General features: G+C 38.4%; 2 protein-coding genes across 2 annotated transcripts; both read left to right on the forward strand.

Annotated features, from left to right (window-relative positions):
• Positions 1-14,835: 14,835 nt before the first annotated feature.
• Positions 14,836-17,620, forward strand: LOC131954019 (uncharacterized). Its single transcript, XM_059317501.1, has 2 exons — positions 14,836-15,589; positions 17,499-17,620. Exons 1-2 carry the CDS (start codon positions 14,836-14,838, stop codon positions 17,618-17,620), a joined length of 876 nt encoding a protein of 291 aa, XP_059173484.1.
• A 5,289-nt stretch (positions 17,621-22,909) lies between these two features.
• Positions 22,910-23,956, forward strand: LOC131954020 (adenosine receptor A1-like). Its single transcript, XM_059317502.1, has one exon. It carries the CDS (start codon positions 22,910-22,912, stop codon positions 23,954-23,956), a length of 1,047 nt encoding a protein of 348 aa, XP_059173485.1.
• The last annotated feature ends 210 nt before the right edge of the window (positions 23,957-24,166 follow it).

The following is a 24,166-nucleotide window of genomic DNA, read 5'->3' on the forward strand; positions in this document are numbered from 1 at the left end:
GAGATTGAAACATAAACCAAAACAAAACGCTTTTCTAATTGTCTTATGTCCACGTTGTAACGCTGCGCATCAAAATTGAGTCAAGTCCCCCTATACGTGACTTTTGTAGATTTCGAAAAGATATTCGAAAGTTGGGTAGAGATGGTATCTGGATGAGCAAATATGGAATACCACCAACATTTATATTTATCACGCAGAACTTACACAAATACTCTACTTGTCAGAAAAGGAAAGTTAACACCCCATGACAGTGAAGACCTGCGAAAGTGATGTGTGTTTTTGCCAATGATATTTTTGATGGTACCTGACAGTATCATGCAGACGACCACAAAAAACGACACAGGAATCCGATGGTACTTCACTAAAACCTCTCGACTTTGCTGCTGACTTCACAAGGAACAACATGCCCAAACCAAACTTAATTGACTTTCTAAAGAAGTCTCCAAAGTAGCACTCAAATTAATAGAAATAAAACAGCGTCATCAGAATCAGTAAAAGCCAGGATCTTCCCATACAATTAAAAAGAAAAGAAGACATAGGATAGACCAAGAAAATCTCGTATCTTGGACGTGTGATCAACAAGGGAAGGGTGAGGACATAAAAGCCTTATCGACAAAGCCAGATGATCCTTTAACTCACCACGCCAAATATGGAAACTGCACAGCCTTGTCACTCCAGAGCGAGATAGAAATCTTCAATACAAAAGTTAAGGAAGTGTTGCTTTATGGTCCAGAGACCTGGAGGGTTAACAAGTCAGTTGCAGATAGAGTTCACACGTATATTTTTACGACACACCCTTAAAATAAGATGAACCGACAAAATTTCAAATGAAGACATGTGGCGAACAGAGCAACAGCCAATCAGACAAGGACATTAAAATTCCGCAAATGAGAAAGATTGGGTAGGAAAGAGAATAAAATCGTCAGGCAAGCGTTAGAGTAAAATTCCCAGGGGAAGGGGAGATTATGACGGCCAAAGAGGTCACGGAGAAGGACAGTGGAATGATAATCAATGGCTGCCAGGCTTAAGTGGGCTCAGAGTTGACCAAAACTGTGTCAGGTGGAGAAGTGTGGCTGCAGCTCTTTGCACCTCGGGGGCTCCAAGGGAGTAATCAGAAACTTATTTAAGTCCATGTAGAAATATTAATCTAACAAAAATTTAAAACTTAATTAACGATTGATAGACGGATATTGAAATTTGAATAGAAATGCTAATAAACAGAAAACCTAATCTGGTGTGTTAATATGTCTTTTACAATAACGCTAAACTAATCTGAGTTTACATTTTAGACTAAGAATATGTTCACTTCTACTATTAGATTAGATAAAAATATTATCAATGTTTATGAGTCACCGTGCAGTTTTCTTTTTGTGTGAAAAATTATTTGTTGATGACTTAAAATAATGCATATTCCTCCAACAAAAGCCAAATGAATTGACGATTCAGGTAGGACACCATGACCATGCCAGTAAATTTTATCACAATTTCACACACTGTTGGCTCTTTCAGTGTTTGTAGGAGTAACTCTCTCGAAGCCAGCGGTCCACGGGACAGAGAGATGGAGTTGATCTTTTTTCTGTGACCTCGGCGTATAAAGGGAAAATGTCAGCATTTTTTTCAGATTCCTTTATTTACCCTAAGGTTAGTCAGGTACCCATCAGAGCTGGGATGACTCAGGGACATCCTCTGGACTGCCCGGGATCCGAACTCGAGACTTTCGGGTTTAGCTGTCTTACGCTCTACCATCCGATAACGCCATCGCAAGTTTTATCTCAGCTAATAAATAACCTGGTCCAACTCACCTGGTCCAACCTCTGTAAGGCTTATGCCAATATCGAACACTTCAGTGTGGTTTGTAACGATCAATCATTGAACTGCTTTCTTCAAGTGTTGCCTCGTCCATATCAGGAAACAAGTTAATTAAAAAAGTCTAGTGACATTTGTGCGCAATTTCCTTATGTTATCTAAAAATAGCTCTGACGTATAATGTTGGGGTGCGTTCAAGCTAGAAGAACGATCGGTTTGTAGGTGTTTATGTAATTTTAAAATTTGTGACCGAACGAGAGGATATTTTTGAAAACTTTCTTCGGCAATATTGTTCCAAATTATGACAGGAATCGATTGGTACATGTTTCAAGTCGCTAAGTGGCCTGGTTGCCGAGATATGGGCCAAAAACTGAATTTTTTCGAGGTTTTTTGGCTTTTCCGGGAAATACATGAAAGAAACCCGGAATTTTTATGGCCTATGCTCATTCTGGTAACCTGCTTAACATAATTGCTTTTGGAACTAGTCATCGATATTGCTTCGTTGAGGAGGAGATACGACTTAAAGCCCGGACACACATTCATCCATACATTCATTCATCCATCCATCCATTCCCAGAAATGACGAGTTAATAAACGCAATTCTCCAGAATGGAAATTGCGCTAAAAAATATGTAGATTGAAATCATCAGTGTTTACTTTTTCGTTCTCAGAGCATAAAGAAAGGATTGTAAACTTGCTGAATAGTTAACATAGATTTTGATGGTATTCACAGTTTTACGGCTCCCTAATTTATCGTATATCTTAATATATACAACTTCATGTGAGCACTTCTCTCTCTCTCTCTCTCTCTCTCTCTCTCTCTCTGTCCGCAAAATATTTTCACAAGCTATGATATAAGTATATTCAGCGATTTATGGAAGACTTGATACGGACTTTTGTTGAAAATAATATGCTAAATGTTTTAAATGCATAAGCAACATTTTATTTAGAAAAGAAAAATATAAATAAAGGCATATTCGAATGTAGATAAACAATTTTAATTGTGCAACCGGAAATTTGTTGATAGTTGTGATAAGAACGCAATAAACAATGACGTCACTATGCCAAATTTTACACTAAGGAAAGAACACAAAACTAATGGCGTCCCCTTCCGATTTTAGAATATAAAGAAATGAACTATTTCATTCAAATTTGATTTAGATCTACGTATGCTATGAAATGTATACAATAACATTTTTTCGGCATAAACTTATAAAATGTACTTAATATATTTGGATTCTAGATCTATATCTAGACATTCTAGAGCTACGGAAAAACTAGACTTAAACTCTAGATAGATCTAGATCTAGACTCTGTCTATAACGTCGTATTTTACATAAGTGCGAACACATTAAAGAACAACATCAACACAGGACAGCATCGCTGTAAAGCAAGGTAGTTTTTAAAGAACCAGATAGACGTTTATAAAATAATAGCCATGTATGTCGCATCGTTGGAACTCATTAATTGGTTAAATTATTCACTTAATTGTTGGTTAAAGTCATCACTTAATTTTTTAATTACTTAGACGGTCTCTATACTGCGGGTATCAATTTTACGGAATTGGTCTGTTTAGTTAGGTAAAATTAAAGGTTTTCGATGCGAAATTAGCCGTGTGATTTAAACTTGTTATATATTTAAAACTGATATTACCACTTAATCATTCATTGTATGAAAGAAAATAACGTGTTAGTCTTTAATATAATAATTAAGCCCCGTTATTAGACTCAACTCGGGATCAATTCCAATTATTAACATTTTTGAAAATCTTTAAATGATTAATAAACGAAACTTTTTACAGCATTGAATGTATCACTGAATTTAATATCACTAGGGATAAAATTCACATCCGTACTGGTCACATTGTTCTTTATTTGTGGTACACAGCCACCACCGCTTATCTCAGCTCGACAGCTCTGGTACACCTGCTATAAGATCTAGTACACCTGGTATAAGATCTGGTACACCTGCTATAAGATCTAGTACACCTGGTATTAGATCTGGTACACCTGGTATAAGATCTGGTGCACCTGCTATAAGATCTAGTACACCTGGTATAAGATCTGGTACACCTGGTATAAGATCTAGTACACCTGGTATTAGATCTAGTACACCTGGTATAAGATCTGGTACACCTGCCATAAGATCTGGTACACCTGCCATAAGTTCTGGTACACCTGGTATAAGATCTGGTACCCCTGCTTTAAGTTCTGGATTAGCGACCTAGCTGATAGAAACTAAAACCAAAGGACTGATGAAAGACATGTATGACGACGGAGTGCCCCTCACGAATAGCACAGACAGAAGTAGCACAGGCTATGTACGTGTGGGTTTAATGGACGAAGGGACGTTCAACAATTTTGCTTTCGTTAGTGTAGTCCTCATCGGCGGGGTAATCAACGTATCTGGTGTTGTTTCCAACATTATCAACATCATCGTCTTCATCAAACTGGGCTTCACCGATACCATCAACATCTCTTTGTTGAGTCTTGCTATAGCGGACATCGGTGTACACGTCACGATGGTTGGTAACGTCATCACCTCCAGCCCAGACTTTCTACAAGACAAGTCAAATCTAGAACTTGTGCATGCTGTTGGTTATCTGATCCTGGGCTGGCCTCACGTGATGTTTAGCCGTATTTCCGGTTGTCTGACAGCTTTTATAAGTTTGGAAAGATTCCTCTGTATAGCTGTGCCACTGAAGGTCAAGGCCCTCATCACACCAAAGCGAACAGCCATGGTTTCCTGTGCCATTTATGGCTTCATGTTTTGTAGTGTTATACCGGTATATGTATGTAATAAAATTGGACCGAAATTGTATACCGACCAAAATTTAACTTTAATTGGATTAGTCTCCATAGAAAACACTGACGCGATAGAAAACATTAGTTTGGCCATCACAAATTTTGTCGAGCTGGCTGTGTTTGCTCTTGTCGTCATCTTTACTGTTGGCTTGATACAGAAATTTGCGGACATTTCGAACTGGAGGAAACATGCGTCATCAGTTTCTAAAAAAAGCACAATCTCAAGACGAGAGAAAATATTGTTTAAAATGGTTCTATTTATATCTGTGGTGTTTATAGTGTGTTCATTCCCCGAAGTTTCTGCAAGTATAGCGTTTCTCTTTGTTAAAGAGTACAGTATCAAAGGGAGAGAAATCTATTTGTTTATGGCCACATTTTCTGTGTTTTTCAACATGACCTCCCTTAATTCTATGGTTAGTATTTTTATTTACCTAAAAATGAGTTCAAAGTTTCGCCAAGTATTCTGGGGCTTGTGTCGACTATCTTCTTACTGTCATAGACCTGCGGCTCTCGACCACTAATCACATCTGTATCTGCGGCTCTGGGCCACTAATCACACATCGAGATCAGATCACTAGAGATTTGTTCTACGGTCACACGGCGCCACCAAAGCTTGACGTGGATTTGCTCACGTCAATTATTCTAAAGAAATAGATATGCTTGTATTGTCATCGAAGTGGAACGTATGTGGAAAGTCTGAACGAAATCGCTGCATTAGAAGTGGGTCAACATTGAGTTACAAGATTTGCCACAAACCCACAAACAAACAAACAAACGAGCAAACAAACAAACGTTACATTTACTATTTCTCGGGCGTCTTGTACACAGCCAGCCCAAACCTGTGAGAATTGAAATAAGCTTTCTGGTCCTAAAATAGTACACATTTTATAACGAGCTAAATTAATCTAATTAATACAAGATTAATTAAACGTGTATGCTTGGTCAGAAAATAAATTTTAAAAGGCGGTAATCAAACTACTCAATTCTAGAAATAATCTCACCTAAAATAACGTCAGTGATAGTCTGCAAGTATTGTCTGAATTTGTCGCCTTTTATTTTCTCCCCCCCCCACCTGTTTATACCATTGGTGCTTAATTAAGCTAGCACGAGAGACGACACAACATCAGTCTCGATGTATTGCCGCATTGTTGTTGTCACCCACTTACACATCTACATACAAAAAGCAGAGTTTGACATTCTAAATAGCTAGTTTGAATTTATAATCAGCCAACATTAGCAGAATAGGGCTTGGATGGTGGAAGAATACAACTAGGATATTACAGCCCCCCCCCCCCCCCCCGCCAAACACCCCGGGTAAGTACTTTGTCTGTCATTACCTGATTGATGAATTAACCCCGTCTCGGTCAGTTACTCCAATGTGCAGCCCTCACCCCCCCCCCCCCCCCCCAAAAAAAAAATCAACAATAATAAACAGAAAGCAGCAGTAGAACATTACCCTTGTTAAATACCACGTCCCAACGACTTTGAAATACAGATAGCGATAGGTTGAGGATACGTAAGGGATACGGTTTGGGGTATGGTTAGGGATAGATATAGACTTGAGGAAATGATTTGAAACAGAAGCAGGTATATGAAAGGGATGGCAATAGAGTCGTGGATATAGTTAGAGAGTTAGATGAAGATATTGATAGGGATAGGTATAGGCATGGTATGTATTATAAAGTAGGGTGAAATTACTCAGTGGATTATTTTACAGGGGGTAATTGATCCGGGGATTAAAGGCGGTAGGAGGGAAGGTTGACCTGGACATTTAATCAATAATTCTACATTTAAATTATAATTAGATAAACTTGCATTGTTATCGGATATGCATTTATCTGGAAAGTTTGACAGTAAACGCTGCAAAACAAATCTTTAGACAGTATGAACTAAATGACAAGTTGATGTTATTGAATTCAAACACATTTCCTCGGGCGTATACGCGTTTTACAGCAATCGCCCGTCTACATCTATATACTACTAAAACTCAAGTTTGTATACATGTTTGAATAATTATTTGTGGTTTTTTTTTGTTTTTTTTTTGTTTGTCTTATTGGCTAATGGAGAAAATCTGCTCTATGTGTAGGGCTGTAAAATAGTATGTAGATAGAAAACAAGTTTTGTTTTCAGACAGACTGTTAATCACAAATTTATTTAAAGACGTTAATTAATTTATTGATTTATTCATTGGTAGATTAACCACATTAATTTTAAAATTTTAGAAAAACGACTTTACTTTGAGTGAATAGTGACGTCACATGATTTGTTTACTTTTTAATACAATTAAATGGCGGCTCCAATACAAGATTTAGTATCTTATTAAATCTTTAACGCGTTTTAAAGCTAATTTTCTGTCGGCTATGACTTTAACAATACGCCCGTTTGCTGTATTTATTACGTTCCAACACTTATATAAATTTTAAACTGTCTTTTTCATTTAGTTTTACAATAAATTTTGAAATCATAATACATTTTGAGTTTCTTTTATTAAACTACTTTAGTCCTTAAATACTTGATATAAAAACTAGACTTAAGCAAACCAGTCGTAGAATATAGATAATTCTATCTAGATTTAGATAATAATGAGTTTCTGTATACTAAACTATTTCAGACCTTTATTATTTTATATAATCTTTGTTTGTTTAGCTATGGAATTAACTAATTTAAGATAAAATTTAATTTGAAAATTACTAGACTTAGATCTAGATCTAGATAGGGCCTATGTGCGTAAATCAAGTTGCATAAGGAGACTCAAAGTATTATTATATAGCACAAATAAACCGGGAGTGATCTCCCATAAACTTTCTCGAACATTCTTATATAAAATAACAGGGGATGGGAACTCGGGCTATAGACATGATTTTTAATCCATTTTAAATACTTAAAGTTTTAAAAATAGAATAAAATCTCGTAGACAAATTAATTGCACACCAAGTGAACGCCCAATAAAAAAGCGCATAATAGTGCGCAATATTATTAGTACTTTTAAAATTTACATTAGTTTTTTGAGAAATCGGAAGTAGCGTAAAGTACTACTTCCAGTCAACGGAAATTACTCAAAATTTTACATAAGGTAGAGAATTATATCTTTTACTTACATGTGAAATTTCATTTATCTATCTGAAATAGTACTCAAGTTATAGGCTTTTGAAAAATTCAAAGTAGGAAAAGTACCAATTCCGGTTATCGGAAATCGCTCAAAAGTTGATACGGATCTACGATTTTGATATAATACTTGTATATGAAATTTCATCAACCTAGCTGTAACGGTACTCAAGTTATCGTGTTTACACACGGACACACAGACACACACACACACAGACATACGGACAAGATTGCAAAATTATGTTTTTCCGTATCAGTGAGGTGTAAAACGTCGAGATCTGTAAAAATCTCATTTTTTTTTTTTGCACGATTACAATACTTTCTCTATACTTCGTATATACTAGAAAGTAAAAAAAAACAACACGGACGTCACGAGTCTAGATAGCTAAGTTGTTAGTGTAATAGGCTTTCATGCGGGTGGCACGGGTTCTAGACACATCACGTCAATTTAAAAAAAAAAATCAATTTGTTTTTTTTTAGATGTGAATGATAAAGTTGCCTATCTGAACTTGGCGGGATACAGGGCAGGTGAAGTAGAGTTCTTCTGTTTCTTTGTCCTAAGCATATGAAGGGATAGTGTGGTCAGAGACATACTTGGCCGGAATCGTTTTTTTAAACGATAAAAACATGTTATCTGAGACTTGGCGGGACACTGGGCAGGTGAAGTAGAGTTGAGTAGGTCACCTGTGACGTCAGTATATGAAGGGATAGTGTGGTCAGACCTATGCTCACCAAAAATCGGTGTTTTTAAAAGATAAAAAAAACGTCTTTTTGAATGTGGGGTCTGGCTATTTTGTAATGATAAGTGACAGACGTGATGTCATTTATGGATGACCCCCGAAACCCACAGTTATCCAAGGGATGACCGGGTAAGTCTAGTCTATCTATATACTACTAAAAGTCAAGTTTGTTTACATGTTTGAATATTTATTTGTTTGCCTGATCGAAAATTGTGATATGTTCGACTCTATCTGGAAAGCTGTAAAATGGTATGCAGGTAGAGAATAATTTTTTAATGCAGACAGACTGTTGATCACAAATTTATTTAAAGACGTTAATTAATTTATTGATTTATTCATATGCAGATTAACCCATTTTTTTAAAAAAGATTTGAAAAGCCACTAGACTCGACGGAAACAGTGACGTCACATGATGTGTTTATTTTTTTACATCGATAATGGCGGCCTATCGAAGAAGATTGTGTTCCCATTCCAATGTTTAACGCGTTCTAAAGCTAATTTTCTGTCGGCTTTAACTTTAACAATACGTCCGTTTGCTGTATTTATTACGTTCCAACACTTATATCAATTTTCAACTGTCTTTTTCATTTAGTTTTACAATAAATTTCTCTAGATCTAAAGATCTGCTGTCGAAGGAAAGTTATGAATCTAGAATCTAGCCTAGGGCCTAGATCTAGATCTAGGTCACTAGACTCAATGTAAATTCTAGATCTAGATTAATGTAAATTCTACATCTAGAATCTATTTCGGGCCTTAATTATTTTATATAAATCTTTGTTTAGCTTCAATGATCATCTAATTCGAGAATACATGGGCTTTTTTTGTTATCTACGTTCTATATCTAGATAAAGTAGGATTACTCACTAGCTTGGAGGCGTGGTCGGCTGCTAACAACAATATGGCGTACGGACCGGACGCATGTCTGCCGATCATTTTTAGGCCATGTTTACCACGAACAAAATGGCGGGTGTTCACATTATTTAAACATTGTATAGGTGGCCAGGGCTAGATATGCCAGAAAAGCATTTTAAAATTTGCTTTGGAGAATGAAGGCTAAATTTTAAAGTCAGTGTCATAAACATTAATAGAACTTTTTTTTTTTTTACGTTTTCAATTATTTTTTCTTAAGCCCTATATGTGAATGATAAGGTTGACTATCAGGACCTCGCGGGGCACAGGGCAGGTGAAGTAGGGTTCATCTGTTTCTTTGTCCTAAACAAATTAAGGGATAGTGTGGTCAGAGACATGCTCGGCTGGAATAGTTTTTGTTGTCTGAGACTTGGCGGGACACTGGGCAGGTGAAGTAGAGTTGAGTAGGTCACCTGTGACGTCAGTATATGAAGGGATAGTCCGAAATCGTTGTTTTCGGTGTTTTTAAAAGATAAAAAAACATATTTTTGAATGTGGGGTCTGTTTTTGTGACGATAAGTGACACTGCAGTAGCGTAGCGAGGAGGGGGGGCGGGAGGGGAGGGGAGGCGGGGGGGGGGAGGGGAGGCGGGGGGGGGGGAAGGGGGGGGGGGACATATGTTGGGGCGCTAAAATGGTTTGGAAAAATAAATTGAAAGGTTGAGGGGGGGGGGGGGTTCAAATCGAAAAGTTTGTCCCCGGGCGCCGGGAAGGGTCGCTATGCCTCTGAGTGACAGACGTGATGTTTTTTGATGGATGACCCCCGAAGCCCACAGTTATCCAACGGATGACGGGTATTCTAGTATCTAACTAAAAATGTTCCCGAACAATTATTCACACCTCTTTTATATTCACACTAGCCGTACCGCCCAGGCCATGTATTGGCCTCTGTGAAAAACCTATCTGTAAAGGACCATGACTTGCGTGTTTAGTATTCAGCATATACCCGGCATTGCCCACCCTAACCACAACCAACCAAATTCTATACACAAAAGAAGCCGCAAACATAACACAAACACAAATACAAACACAAACGAAAACACAAACGCAAACACAAACGCAAACCAAAAAGCAAAAAACAAAAAAACAAAAACACATAATCCAAACACAAACCCAACCACAAATGCAAACCCAAACTCAAACACAAAGGAAACCCAAACTTAAACATAAACGCAAAGTGCTCAGTCTAGACTGGGGTGCCCAATCACACCACGCGGAACCGTCTGATTCAACTCAGTAAATGACTGTGGTACCCCAACTTATTATTAGTTTTATGCGTCACTTAAACGAACGTAGACGCCATAGCGAACACGAGAAGGCCCAGGGAGAAAAATCGCACCCTGTCGGGGCGGCAGTGGACGCCCTGGATTCGATTCAGTTAAAGACTATATTAACCTGCGGGAATTCCTGTTCCCGAATAAAGATGTCTTTTTTTTTACGTCAATTGTCTTTGATTAAAAATAATGATTAGTACGTCTAGTGTATAAAATGAATAAAAGACAGTATTCAAAATACCTACAACATTCCACTTGGATCAATCCACACTAATTATGTAATCATTCTTTTGCCCAACACCAAAACAAAGTAATAAAAAGTAAATTTTTTACCCCCGATGTTATGTTTATTTAATAAAGGGAAGTAATTGTGTTTTCCTAATTTATCAATGACTTAATTAGTGCTAATGAACTAAATGTAAATAATAAAGTTCATACTTGAACTTTGTATATTAGATTTGAACTTAGGTTAAACTCCAGAGATTAAACTCAACTCACAAACGCACATTCCGTGTGTCCTAGACTATTGTTAGCTAACGTCCAAACGACCACCCAGTTATGATTGTGATAACTATAAATATTGACTAACAATCCCGGCAAACACACTATGATACTCTGACTAAACAAAACTTTTCGTTGACATGCACCTAATTGCCAGTTTAAAATGTACATTCCTTGGAATTTATACACATTTCTGGAACATTCAATAGAACAATTAATACCTATTTAATAAATTAAAAATAATTTACATCAACTTATTAACCATGTAAGAAAAAAAACAATTTTAATAAACGAATTCACACATAAATAATTCAACCACACACTTATTCACTCAATGAAACGCCTCTTGTTTCTTAATTTTGGACAAGATATAGATCTACATGGTGGCGAGGAAAAGAAAATAATCTTTCGCGATGCATCGCCTCGTACCGAACATCAACACTTTCGACATCACCTCGTACCGAACATCAACACTTTCTACATCACCTCGTACCGAACATCAACACTTTCTACATCACCTCGTATCGAACATCAAAACGTTCCACATCACCTCGTACCGAACATCAACACTTTCTACATCACCTCGTATCGAACATCAAAACGTTCCACATCACCTCGTACCGAACATCAACACTTTCTACATCACCTCGTATCGAACATCAAAACGTTCCACATCACCTCGTACCGAACATCAACACGTTCTACATCACCTCGTACCGAACATCAACACGTTCTACATCACCTCGTACCGAACATCAAAACGTTCCACATCACCTCGTACCGAACATCAACACGTTCTACATCACCTCGTACCGAGCATCAAAACGTTCTACATCACCTCGTACCGAACATCAACACTTTCTACATCACCTCGTACCGAACATCAAAACGTTCCACATCACCTCGTACCGAACATCAACACGTTCTACATCACCTCGTACCGAACATCAACACGTTCTACATCACCTCGTACCGAACATCAAAACGTTCCACATCACCTCGTACCGAACATCAACACGTTCTACATCACCTCGTACCGAGCATCAAAACGTTCTACATCACCTCGTACCGAACATCAACACTTTCTACATCACCTCGTATCGAACATCAAAACGTTCCACATCACCTCGTACCGAACATCAACACGTTCTACATCACCTCGTACCGAACATCAAAACGTTCCACATCACCTCGTACCGAACATCAACACGTTCTACATCACCTCGTACCGAACATCAAAACGTTCCACATCACCTCGTACCGAACATCAACACGTTCTACATCACCTCGTACCGAACATCAACACTTTCGACATCACCTCGTACCGAACATCAACACGTTCTACATCACCTCGTACCGAACATCAACACTTTCGACATCACCTCGTACCGAACATCAACACGTTCTACATCACCTCGTACCGAACATCAACACTTTCGACATCACCTCGTACCGAACATCAACACGTTCTACATCACCTCGTACCGAACATCAACACTTTCGACATCACCTCGTACCGAACATCAACACGTTCTACATCACCTCGTACCGAAAATCAAAACTTTCGACATCACCTCGTACCGAACATCAACACGTTCTACATCACCTCGTACCGAACATCAACACTTTCGACATCACCTCGTACCGAACATCAACACGTTCTACATCACCTCGTACCGAAAATCAAAACTTTCTACATCACCTCGTACCGAACATCAACACGTTCTACATCACCTCGTACCGAACATCAACACTTTCGACATCACCTCGTACCGAACATCAACACTTTCTACATCACCTCGTACCGAACATCAACACTTTCTACATCACCTCGTACCGAACATCAACACGTTCTACATCACCTCGTACCGAACATCAACACTTTCGACATCACCTCGTACCGAACATCAACACTTTCTACATCACCTCGTACCGAACATCAACACTTTCTACATCACCTCGTACCGAACATCAACACGTTCTACATCACCTCGTACCGAAAATCAAAACTTTCTACATCACCTCGTACCGAACATCAACACGTTCTACATCACCTCGTACCGAACATCAAAACTTTCTACATCACCTCGTACTGAACATCAACACGTTCTACATCACCTCGTATCGAACATCAAAACTTTCTACATCACCTCGTACCGAACATCAACACGTTCTACATCACCTCGTACCGAACATCAAAACTTTCTACATCACCTCGTACCGAACATCAACACGTTCTACATCACCTCGTACCGAACATCAAAACTTTCTACATCACCTCGTACCGAACATCAAAACTTTCTACATCACCTCGTACCAAACATCAACAAGTTCTACATCACCTCGTACCGAACATCACCTCGATGTTGAGTTGAGTATACTCTTTGGGCTCACTAGCTACTGAGGTTTATGACTCCCGCACTTCTCTCACACTTTCTTCATCACACAACTGATTGTGGGAAATATAATCACAGGAAAAAAGTCACAAAAAAAGTCACATGAAATAAATTCATAGGAATAATGTCACATATTTGTATTTGAAAGAATTTGTTAATTAACGTTATACGTATTCAGGAAGGGAGAATCGACATACATTTAATACATATCCTACACGACCAAGGCATAAATTAGCCTACTCTACACGACAAGACTAAGGCATAAGTGAGTCTAGTTGTTAGACGTTTACTTTTGAGTGTGCCCAAGTTTGCACCAACACCTTCATACGTGAATTGGTCTGCAAGTTTTAGTACTAGCCCAGGGTTTCACAGCACAGATGATAAACAAATACTTCAGCAAAACTCTGCTTCACCTACATGTAAAAAAATGTGTGGAGAAATTACAGTGACGTCCTCATACACCAAAACTTTGTATAACAGAGAACTGTAAAATAATGTAGATAGTTTCTTTTCGAGAGCTGCCCCTTTAAACAAGAACAGACGAACTATCACCGACAATTATTGATTTACAAATTAGGACCAACCAGACCAATAGAAACTTCTACTACTTATTTTTCGCTAGCATCTAATTGATGTATCTCGACAAAAACAGTAATCATCAGTAGAGTCAAATCTCCGAAAACTACCATCAGGCAATAATAAAAGATCACGTAGTCATTTAATTTGATGTTTAAGTGATCGCCATTGTTTCATTTTTTTAAATTAAAAAATTAAACAGTGTTTCTCTCCAACACCCAGAATTATTCACTTTTAACAAAATAATTTTCATAAACAACCCGATTTAAAGTAATAATGCTGACTTAGTCTCAGGGAAATTAAAAGGTTGCTGGTGTTTTGTCTACCACGCTATTATTAAGGTTCGATTTTTGTTGTTTTAGATTACTAAATAAGTTTTAGTTAGTTTGTTATCAGAAAAAGTTTTCAAGGTACAGACAAGGATTTAGTTTGGTGACGATCACCAAGCTATCACCAGAAGCGAGTTACCCTCTACCTAGGGACTACGTCAGGTCTAACCAGTATGGGGAGATTCACAGAAATACAGAAAACATTAGTGGACATACTATTTTCTTGAGCTACTACACATCAACTAAATCAAACAGATCTGGAGTTACATAAAATTAAATAATTTGTTACAGTATTAAAATAAGTTATCAGACTACATTAACTTGATACACACTAGAATATTCGCCATTAATCCGATGATTGAAGTGGAAAGCGAAAACAGCACATTGAACAACACAATGGCTGACAACGTGACATCCACCATAGATGACGTCAGCTTTTGTACTACAGACAGCACCGACAAAAGTTGTTTCAACTTTGTCCAACATGGATTAATGGATGACGTCACATTCGGCTATTTTTCTCTGGCCAGCATGGTCGTCATTGGTGGGGTTATCAACATTGCAGGTATTATCTTCAACAGTATCAACATCATCGTCTTCATCAAACTGGGCTTCACCGATACCATCAACATTTCTTTGTTGAGTCTTGCCATAGCGGACATCGGTATACACATCACGATGATTGGCTATGTGGTCATCTACACACCAGCAGTAACACAGGATAAGACAAATCTAGAACTTATCCATGCCGTGAGTTATCTGATCTTGGGATGGCCCCACATTATGTTTGTTAGGATTTCCGGTTGTCTGACAGCTTTTATAAGTCTGGAAAGATTCCTCTGTATAGCTGTGCCACTGAAGGTCAAGGCCCTCATCACACCAAAGCGAACAGCCATGGTTTCCTGTGCCATTTATGTCAGTATGATTTGTAGTGTCATCCCGGCATTTGCTGTAAATAAAATCGGACCGAAGTTTAACCTGGAAACCAATTCAACATTGATTGGTCTAATCAAATTTGAAAGCAGTGACGCCATTGAAAACATCAGTTTGACCATCACAAATTTTGTCGAGCTGGCCGTGTTTGCCCTTGTCGTCATCTTTACTGCTGGCTTGATACAGAAATTTGTGGACATTTCCAAATGGAGGAAACGTTCGTCTTCGGTTTCTAAAAATAGCACAATGACATCACGCGACAACGTTCTGGTTAAGATGGTTCTATTTATATCTGTGGTGTTTATAATCTGTTCATTTCCCGAGGTAGTTAGTACAATTACTGTTCTATTTTATAAAGACTACCGCGTCAAAGCAAAAGAAATCAACATTTTTACTGCAACTTTTTCAATTGTTTGCAACGTTGCCTCCCTCAACTCGACTGTCAACATTTTCATCTATCTCAAAATGAGCTCCAGATTTCAGCAAGTGTTTTGGTCACTATTTTGTCCCCGATGGTCAGAGGCAATTATTTTCTCACGCTCGATTAATTCTCGCTCCTAGTTGTGGAAACAAAAGAAGTGCTTTTCGTTTAAAATCTTGGTCAGTTTTTGCTTGTTTGAAGCTGTGGTTTATGTATAGACATACCATAAGTCCGCACTCTCTGAACACAGAACATTACGATACACAATAATACAGTCCAAAATATGGCCACACCTGCTAGACACACTGATGGGGTCAGATGGACAGTGGACCTGGGTCAGATGGACAGTGGACCTAGGGTCAGATGGACAGTGGACCTAGGGTCAGATGGACAGTGGACATGGGGTCAAAGGGACAGTGGACCTAGGGTCAGATGGACAGTGGACCTAGGGTCAGATGGACAGTGGACATGGGGTCAGATGGACAGTGGACCTGGGGTCAAATGGACAGTGGGCATTGGTTTAGGTGGACAGTGGTCAATGGGGTCAGATGGACAGTGGACATGGAGTCAGATGGACAGTGGACATGGAGTCAGATGGACAGTGGACATTGGGTTAGATTGGGTTCAAATCTTTGCTCCAATGTATGACTATTCACACTTTCATATTCTCGGAGAAAACAATTATGAAATGCAATAACATAGTTGGCACTATTTAACTAAGAATTAATCTATAACATATTGAAAGCAAGTAGGCCCACATACACACCTGTAAGCCCACATACACACATGTAGGCCCACAGAAACACCTGTAGGTCCACATACACACCTGTAGGTCAACATACACACCTTTAGGCCCACATACACACCTGTAGGTCAACATACACACCTGTAGGTCACATACACACCTGTAGGTCAACATACACACCTGTAGGTCACATACACACCTGTAGGTCAACATACACACCTGTAGGTCCACATACACACCTGTAGGTCACATACACACCTGTAGGCCCACATACACACCTGTAGGTCACATACACACCTGTAGGTCACATACACACCTGTAGGTCACATACACACCTGTAGGTCCACATACACACCTGTAAGCCCACATACACACATGTAGGTCACATACACACCTGTAATCCCACATAAACACTTGTAGGTCCACATACACACCTGTTGGTCACATACACACCTGTAGGCCCACATACACACCTGTAGGTCACATACACACCTGTAGGTCACATACACACCTGTAGGTCACATACACACCTGTAGGTCCACATACACACCTGTAAGCCCACATACACACATGTAGGTCACATACACACCTGTAATCCCACATAAACACTTGTAGGTCCACATACACACCTGTTGGTCACATACACACCTGTAAGCCCACATACACACATGTAGGTCACATACACACCTGTAGGCCCACATACACACCTGTAGGTCTACCCTCCCCCGGTGAAAGTCTACCGCTCCGAAGGAAAATGAATTTTATCGAAAACATACTTTTACCAGTGTTCGCCCCCTCCCCGGAAAATGCTGTCCGCCCCCCCCCCCCCCCCCCCCGGAGAAAAAAATCTAGAAGAAAGACTGGTCCCAGTGCTAGTAGATAATGGTAATGGCCAAATATGTAAAGATCTACGCAAACAACTACTCATTGGTTTAACATTAGAAGACTTTCACTCAATAGAAAACATTAGTTTGGCCATCACAAATTTTGTCGAGCTGGCCGTGTTTGCTCTTGTCGTCATCTTTACTGTTGGCTTGATACAGAAATTTGTGGACATTTCCAAGTGGAGGAAACAGGCGTAAAAAGTTACTACCAATAGAACGCTTTCAACACAGGATAAATTAGTTCTGTTTATACCTGTGGTGTTTATTGTTTCTGTCTCTTCTTGACGTTTTTTCTCTGTGTGGACATCGCATTTCTTAACGACAGCAGCGACAGAGGAAAACATTTTTGTTTTAATTTTAGCCCATGTACCCGATATAACCCGCATTAAATATTTTTTTTTACCTGAATGTTTCGTGCGTTGTTGTGTGAAGGCATTGAAGAACATTCAGTTTCTGTTATAGCGCTTAACACACAGCGCCTTGTGGCTATGTGATATCTGAAATCCATTTTATTTTACGCGATTTCCGTTTGAATCTGTCAACAAATTCAACTCGTGAGACCTACATTGAGGGAAGTTTGTCTAGACAGCGAGTGCTGTATGGAGTCCAGGTGGTCTAGACAGGTGACGTATCGAAACCTGTTTTCTAGACAATTTCCGTACGGCCTGTTTCACCAATGAGTTTACATGTAGTAAAAACAGAAATAAGGTGCCAACCTCTCAAGATTTTAGAAAAATTATGATTAAAAAACAAATATAATTTATAAAAAATAGGAACGAGCTTTTAAATGCACTGAAAACAAGAAAATAAAACAAATCTGCTTTCTCACAGAAAATTTGTAAAAGAAAGAAAAGCAGATTCGTTTTATTTTCTTATATTCAGTGCATTTAAAAGCTTCTTGCTGGTTTTGATAATTTTTCTTTTTATTTTCCACTTTTTATTGATTCCTAATTAATGGAGTCAACACGACCAAAATATTTGTTTTAAAACACCAACTGTAGCCCGCGAGCCCTGAAAGCAGCCGTCCGTTACCACAATTTACAGACAACAGCTAGCTGACCAAGCAAAAGATAGTTCTTAATCTTGCTACCTCCCCGTAGTTTCAGTAATTTAAAAACTTTATTATCTGCCCCTGATAGCTTTGCATAGATCGACTGGTTCTACAATTGTAAAAATTCTCATGAATATCAGCTGTCAACAACGTCTGTTATTGAATATAGCAGGGGTCTCCAAACTTTTCAGTCCGAGGGCCGCATTAACTATCAAATTTCAGTTCGGGGGCCAGTTTCTTCCAGGCATGTCTTTGATTTTTCTGGGCAAAGTTCCTCAGCCATCACCAACAAACGTTTTTTCCGTGGACAAAAAGATCTCCGCGGGCCGGATGAGAGGACCTCGCGGGCCCGTGGGCCGTAGTTTGGAGACCCCTGGAATATAGTAATCTATCGAGTGATTTAATTTTGTCATCTTCCCTTAGTTTCGAAACCATTTAATTAATTAATTTTGTGTAATGATTAATTAAACATCTAATTAAATTTAAAAAAATAGATATACTTGTATTGTCATATAAGTGGAACGTATCTGGAAAGATTGAACGAAATCGGTGCATTAAAAGTGGGTCAAAATTGAGATAAGATAGTACTCACAAACCCACAAACAAACGAACAAAAAAAGACGTTGCAAACTAAAAAAAAAGCTTGTAAAATTTAAAATGTATAAAAATAAATTAAAATAGCGTTAGGCATGTATACTTATATCGAAAAGTTAATTATGCTCACAATTAATGGCTAAAGCCAATAAAAAGGTTGTTATGACTAAAATTAACTTGAAAAAGGTGAATAACTTGTACATCAAATGAAATAAAATTTAAGCAGGATAAAACGTATATTCAGTCAAAACACTAAGATCTGCTAAAGAATAATTCTAATTTAAATCTCTCCGTTGCACACGAGAAACTATAACGGCGCTAGGATCTCTACAACATAGATACATATAAATTATCGGTTACCTACAATGTGAATTTACTACAATTTAAATTTAAGGTTTATTTACAAATGACAAACTAAAATAATATATTATTCAGAGGTAGTAGAGAATGTGCGAGTTTAAGAAAATGTACTGGAAGTTAAATCGTTAATGTGCATCGGAAACATTGTCTAAACAATGGAGTTAAAATGTGGTCGAATAAAAAGTTGGTCCCCACAAGCATTGCAGAGGTTGATACAACACTATTTTAGTTATGTGGACTCACAGATCGAGGTATTCATCAATCATCCATCTACCACTATGTGTTTCTCAGAGATATCCATCAATCATCCATCTACCACTCAGGTTTTCGATGTTAAAAAGGAAAGTACATTTCAAGAAAGCCGCCATCACCATGGAAACGGTCGGAAATAAGCATTTTGGCCAATTTGGTATTCAGCACCCGCACATGCCCTTAAAGAAATAAAACTTTTGACAGATTAAGACTTAAACAACTTTATACTCATCTATAATAATAGTTTCGCTGTCTGTCTATCTATCTATCTATCTATCTATCTATCTATCTATCTATCTATCTATCTATCTATCTATCTATCTATCTATCTATCTATCTATCTATCTATCTATCTATCTATCTATCTATCTATCTATCTATCTATCTATCTATCTATCTATCTATCTATCTATCTATCTATCTATCTATCTATCTATCTATCTATCTATCTATCTATCTATCTATCTATCTATCTATCTATCTATCTATCTATCTATCTATCTATCTATCTATCTATCTATCTATCTATCTATCTATCTATCTATCTATCTATCTATCTATCTATCTATCTATCTATCTATCTATCTATCTATCTATCTATCTATCTATCTATCTATCTATCTATCTATCTATCTATCTATCTATCTATCTATCTATCTATCTATCTATCTATCTATCTATCTATCTATCTATCTATCTATCTATCTATCTATCTATCTATCTATCTATCTATCTATCTATCTATCTATCTATCTATCTATCTATCTATCTATCTATCTATCTATCTATCTATCTATCTATCTATCTATCTATCTATCTATCTATCTATCTATCTATCTATCTATCTATCTATCTATCTATCTATCTATCTATCTATCTATCTATCTATCTATCTATCTATCTATCTATCTATCTATCTATCTATCTATCTATCTATCTATCTATCTATCTATCTATCTATCTATCTATCTATCTATCTATCTATCTATCTATCTATCTATCTATCTATCTATCTATCTATCTATCTATCTATCTATCTATCTATCTATCTATCTATCTATCTATCTATCTATCTGTCTGACAAGAACGCTCTAGAGAAAACATAAGGAAATTTAAAACTTGCACAGTGAAACGAAAACGAAGTATGACGTCGACACATTTAACATAGAGTTGAAAATAATATCAAGGCGGAAAGTGCACACAGTAATATAATGACGTCATTGATTATCGCGTAAACATTGAATACAAAGGAAATGTTGTCTAATCTAAATGGTTTGCGTGAAGAGTTTCTTGCATACAATTCTTCGGGTAGGGGCGAAGCCCCACCCCACGCGTAAGAACGTCTGAGCCCCCCCCCCCCCCTCCCCAACTCAAAAGAAATTTCTTCATCGATACTCTATAATAAAATTACCGCCTAATTAATGTGTCTAATCTAAAAAGTGGTTTTCTTGCAATTTCTTTAATGCAATTCTTTGGGTAGTGGCTAAGCGCGACACCAGTGTTTCTTTCAGACTTTTTCCTCCCCGGAGAGGGGTGGGGGTACTTGATATTTTCGGGGGCGGGGGTAGAATTTTCGGGGAGGGGGCGGACACTGGAAAAAGTATATAATTATATTTCGTTGAATGGGACGGTAGACATGTTTTTTTTTTAGAGGGGGTGGGTGGGGGGTGGGGGGAGGGTGGTGTGTGTGTGTGGGGGGGGGGGGTGAGTGGGGGGGTGGTTTTAATTTAGACTTTTTCCTCCCCGGAGAGGGGTGGGGGTACTTGAAATTTTCGGGGGCGGGTGTAGAATTTTCGGGGAGGGGGCGGACACTGGAAAAAGTATATAATTATATTTCGTTGAATGGGACGGTAGACATGTTTTTTTAGGGGGGGTGGTGTGTGTGGGGGGGGGGGGGGGGGGCTGGGGTGAGTGGGGGGGGGGCTGGGGTAAGTGGGGGGGGTTAATTTAGACTTTTTCCTCCCCGTAGAGGGGTGGGGGTACTTGAAATTTTCGGGGGCGGGTGTAGAATTTTCTGGGAGGGGTCGGACACTGGAAAAAGTATATAATTATATTTCGTTGAATGGGACGGTAGACATGTTTTTTGGGGGGTGGGGGGTGGGGGGGGGGGGTTGGGGGGGGTGGTGTGTTTTTGGGGGGGGTGGTGTGTTTTGGGGGGGGGTGGGGGTGGTGTGGGGGGGGGGGTTGGTTTTAGTTTAGAGAAAAGAGACAGCACTATCAACCTAGCGCCCGGTGTATCCTTCCTCAACGGGCCATTTTTCTCGTATAAAATATTCGTGTAACCGTATCAGAAGCGGTTTGATTTTTCTCTTTTAAAAACTACAAAAAAAAAAAAAAAAAAAAAAAAAAAAAAAAAAAAAAAAAAAAAAAAAAAAAAAAAAAAAGAACCCAAAACGCATTTTTTTGTTGATAATTTGGACTTCCTAATGACAGATAACACAAAATGACTTGTGCAAGTGAAATATTTATTTCAACGTTGTAAACTTTCGTTCTATAAAAATATAAACATTGGTCACCAGCTTTTGAAATGGGTGATTACAAATAAAGTATAATAAAATTCGATCTTAAACGCAATGTTTATTTTCCCTCTAATTACTGACGACATTAATTTCTGCGTTTTGTCTTTGTTTATTTATCTAAGAGAACATAGTCGACAACTAAATGTTGTGACCTATTAGAAAATCCAATAGGAAAGTCACGATATCGTTTAGAGTTTAAACTAATGATAGACTTGTTGATGTGGTGCCAAATTGCAACTCTGCTGATGATAGCTGTAGCTATTTGTCGTCACATCAGAGATGTGTTGTCGTAAAATTGTTACATTGTGAAGAGATTATACACAATGAAGATCTAAAATTGTTCACTTGGGAATAAAAAATAACGACATTAGAAGGTTTTAGAAATCTAGAGCAGCGTTCAGCGGAAATGATAGGTTCGTGTGTAGTCGACTGTCAGATGATACCAGTCATTTAAGTTGTGTGGGTGGGATCCATCGAGAGAGGAGACCACACTATTACACTTGAGATCAAAAACATAAATCTACTTTACACAAAGAAACTTTACTCCGGATAACACTACATTTATTAGTCGTTGGTCACTACATTTCATTGAGTAGCCGCCGTTTTTTAGTACGTTACAGAGTGCGGTTAACGTTGTCACTTGCTACTAGTTTGCCACCAGCGATAGTTAAGGCGCACTATAGATTTAGGCAAACAAAATCAACCATCAACATGCAGAGCTCGACAAGTTGTAACTTGACGGACACGGCAGGAGAAGATAACTTTAACCTTCAACTACACGGGTTACTGGATGACCTCACCTTCAGCTATTTAACGCTAGCCAGCACCTACGTCTTCAGTGGGCTCTTCAACGCTTTCGGCGTTATTTTTAACTGCATCAACATCATCGTCTTCATCAAACTGGGCTTCACCGATACCATCAACATCTCTTTGTTGAGTCTTGCCATAGCGGACATCGGTATACACATCACGATGATTGGCTATGTGGTCATCTACAGCCCTGATATGGCACAGGATAAATCCAAAATTGAACTCATCTACGCCATTGGTTATCTGATCCTGGCCTGGCCTCACGTAATGTTTAGCCGTATTTCCGGTTGTCTGACAGCTTTTATAAGTTTGGAAAGATTCCTCTGTATAGCTGTGCCACTGAAGGTCAAGGCCCTCATCACACCAAAGCGAACAGCCATGGTTTCCTGTGCTATTTATGGCTGCATGATTTGTAGTGTCATCCCGGCATTTGTGGCCAACAGAATTGGACCGAAGTCTAACGAAGACACAAACGTGACTGTCATTGGTCTGGTCTTGATAGAAAACAGCGACGACATAGAAAACATCAGTTTTGTCATCACAATATTTGTCGAGCTCTCCGTCTACACTCTTGTCGTCATCTTCACTGTCGGACTGATACGGAAATATGTCGACTTGTCAAAATGGAGAAATCACGCGTCATCAAGCTCTAAAAATAGCACATTCTCAACACGCGATAAAGTCTTGGTTAATATGGTTCTATTTATATCTTGCGTGTTTATATTTTGTACATTTCCAGTGGTCGTGGGGACAGTGGTTATGCTATTTATCAAAGACTATAGTGTCAAAGGGAAGGAAGTCAATGTATTTCTTGCCAGCTTCTCTATGATTTTCAACATGGCCTCCTTGAACCCAACTGTCTCTATTTTTATCTACTTAAAAATGAGCTCCAAATTCAACCAGATGTTCTGGACACTTTTTCCTAGAAGATTGGTTGCCGCAAACTAGAGTCCTAACACCCTCAAATGGCCGGTCAAAGTTTTTCGATTTTTGCACGGGTCACTATACCGAGACCTATGTTCTCGAACATCAGCTAGTGGACAGACGTTGATGACTGACCTTAGGGGTCATCTCGATCTTCACATTGTAAGAGAAAAGATGGGATCAGCTGAATGATATTTTTGCTACATAAAATGTTTGTGTTTTGTGTTTCGACAG

The sequence above is a fragment of the Physella acuta genome, unplaced genomic scaffold, assembly GCF_028476545.2.
Source record: "Physella acuta isolate Inbredline_101_S28 unplaced genomic scaffold, ASM2847654v3 ptg000969l, whole genome shotgun sequence".
NCBI classification, from domain to species: Eukaryota; Metazoa; Mollusca; class Gastropoda; family Physidae; genus Physella; species Physella acuta.

What these genes read in the sequence shown, in the direction of transcription:
- LOC131954019 (XM_059317501.1), top strand. Translation starts at nt 14,836, where the DNA reads ATGGCTGACAACGTGACATCCACCATAGATGACGTCAGCTTTTGTACT. An exon ending in CATTTCCAAATGGAGGAAAC is followed by an intron (nt 15,590 to 17,498) that starts GTTCGTCTTCGG and finishes TTCACTCAATAG; the next exon opens with AAAACATTAGTTTGGCCATC.
- LOC131954020 (XM_059317502.1), top strand. Translation starts at nt 22,910, where the DNA reads ATGCAGAGCTCGACAAGTTGTAACTTGACGGACACGGCAGGAGAAGAT.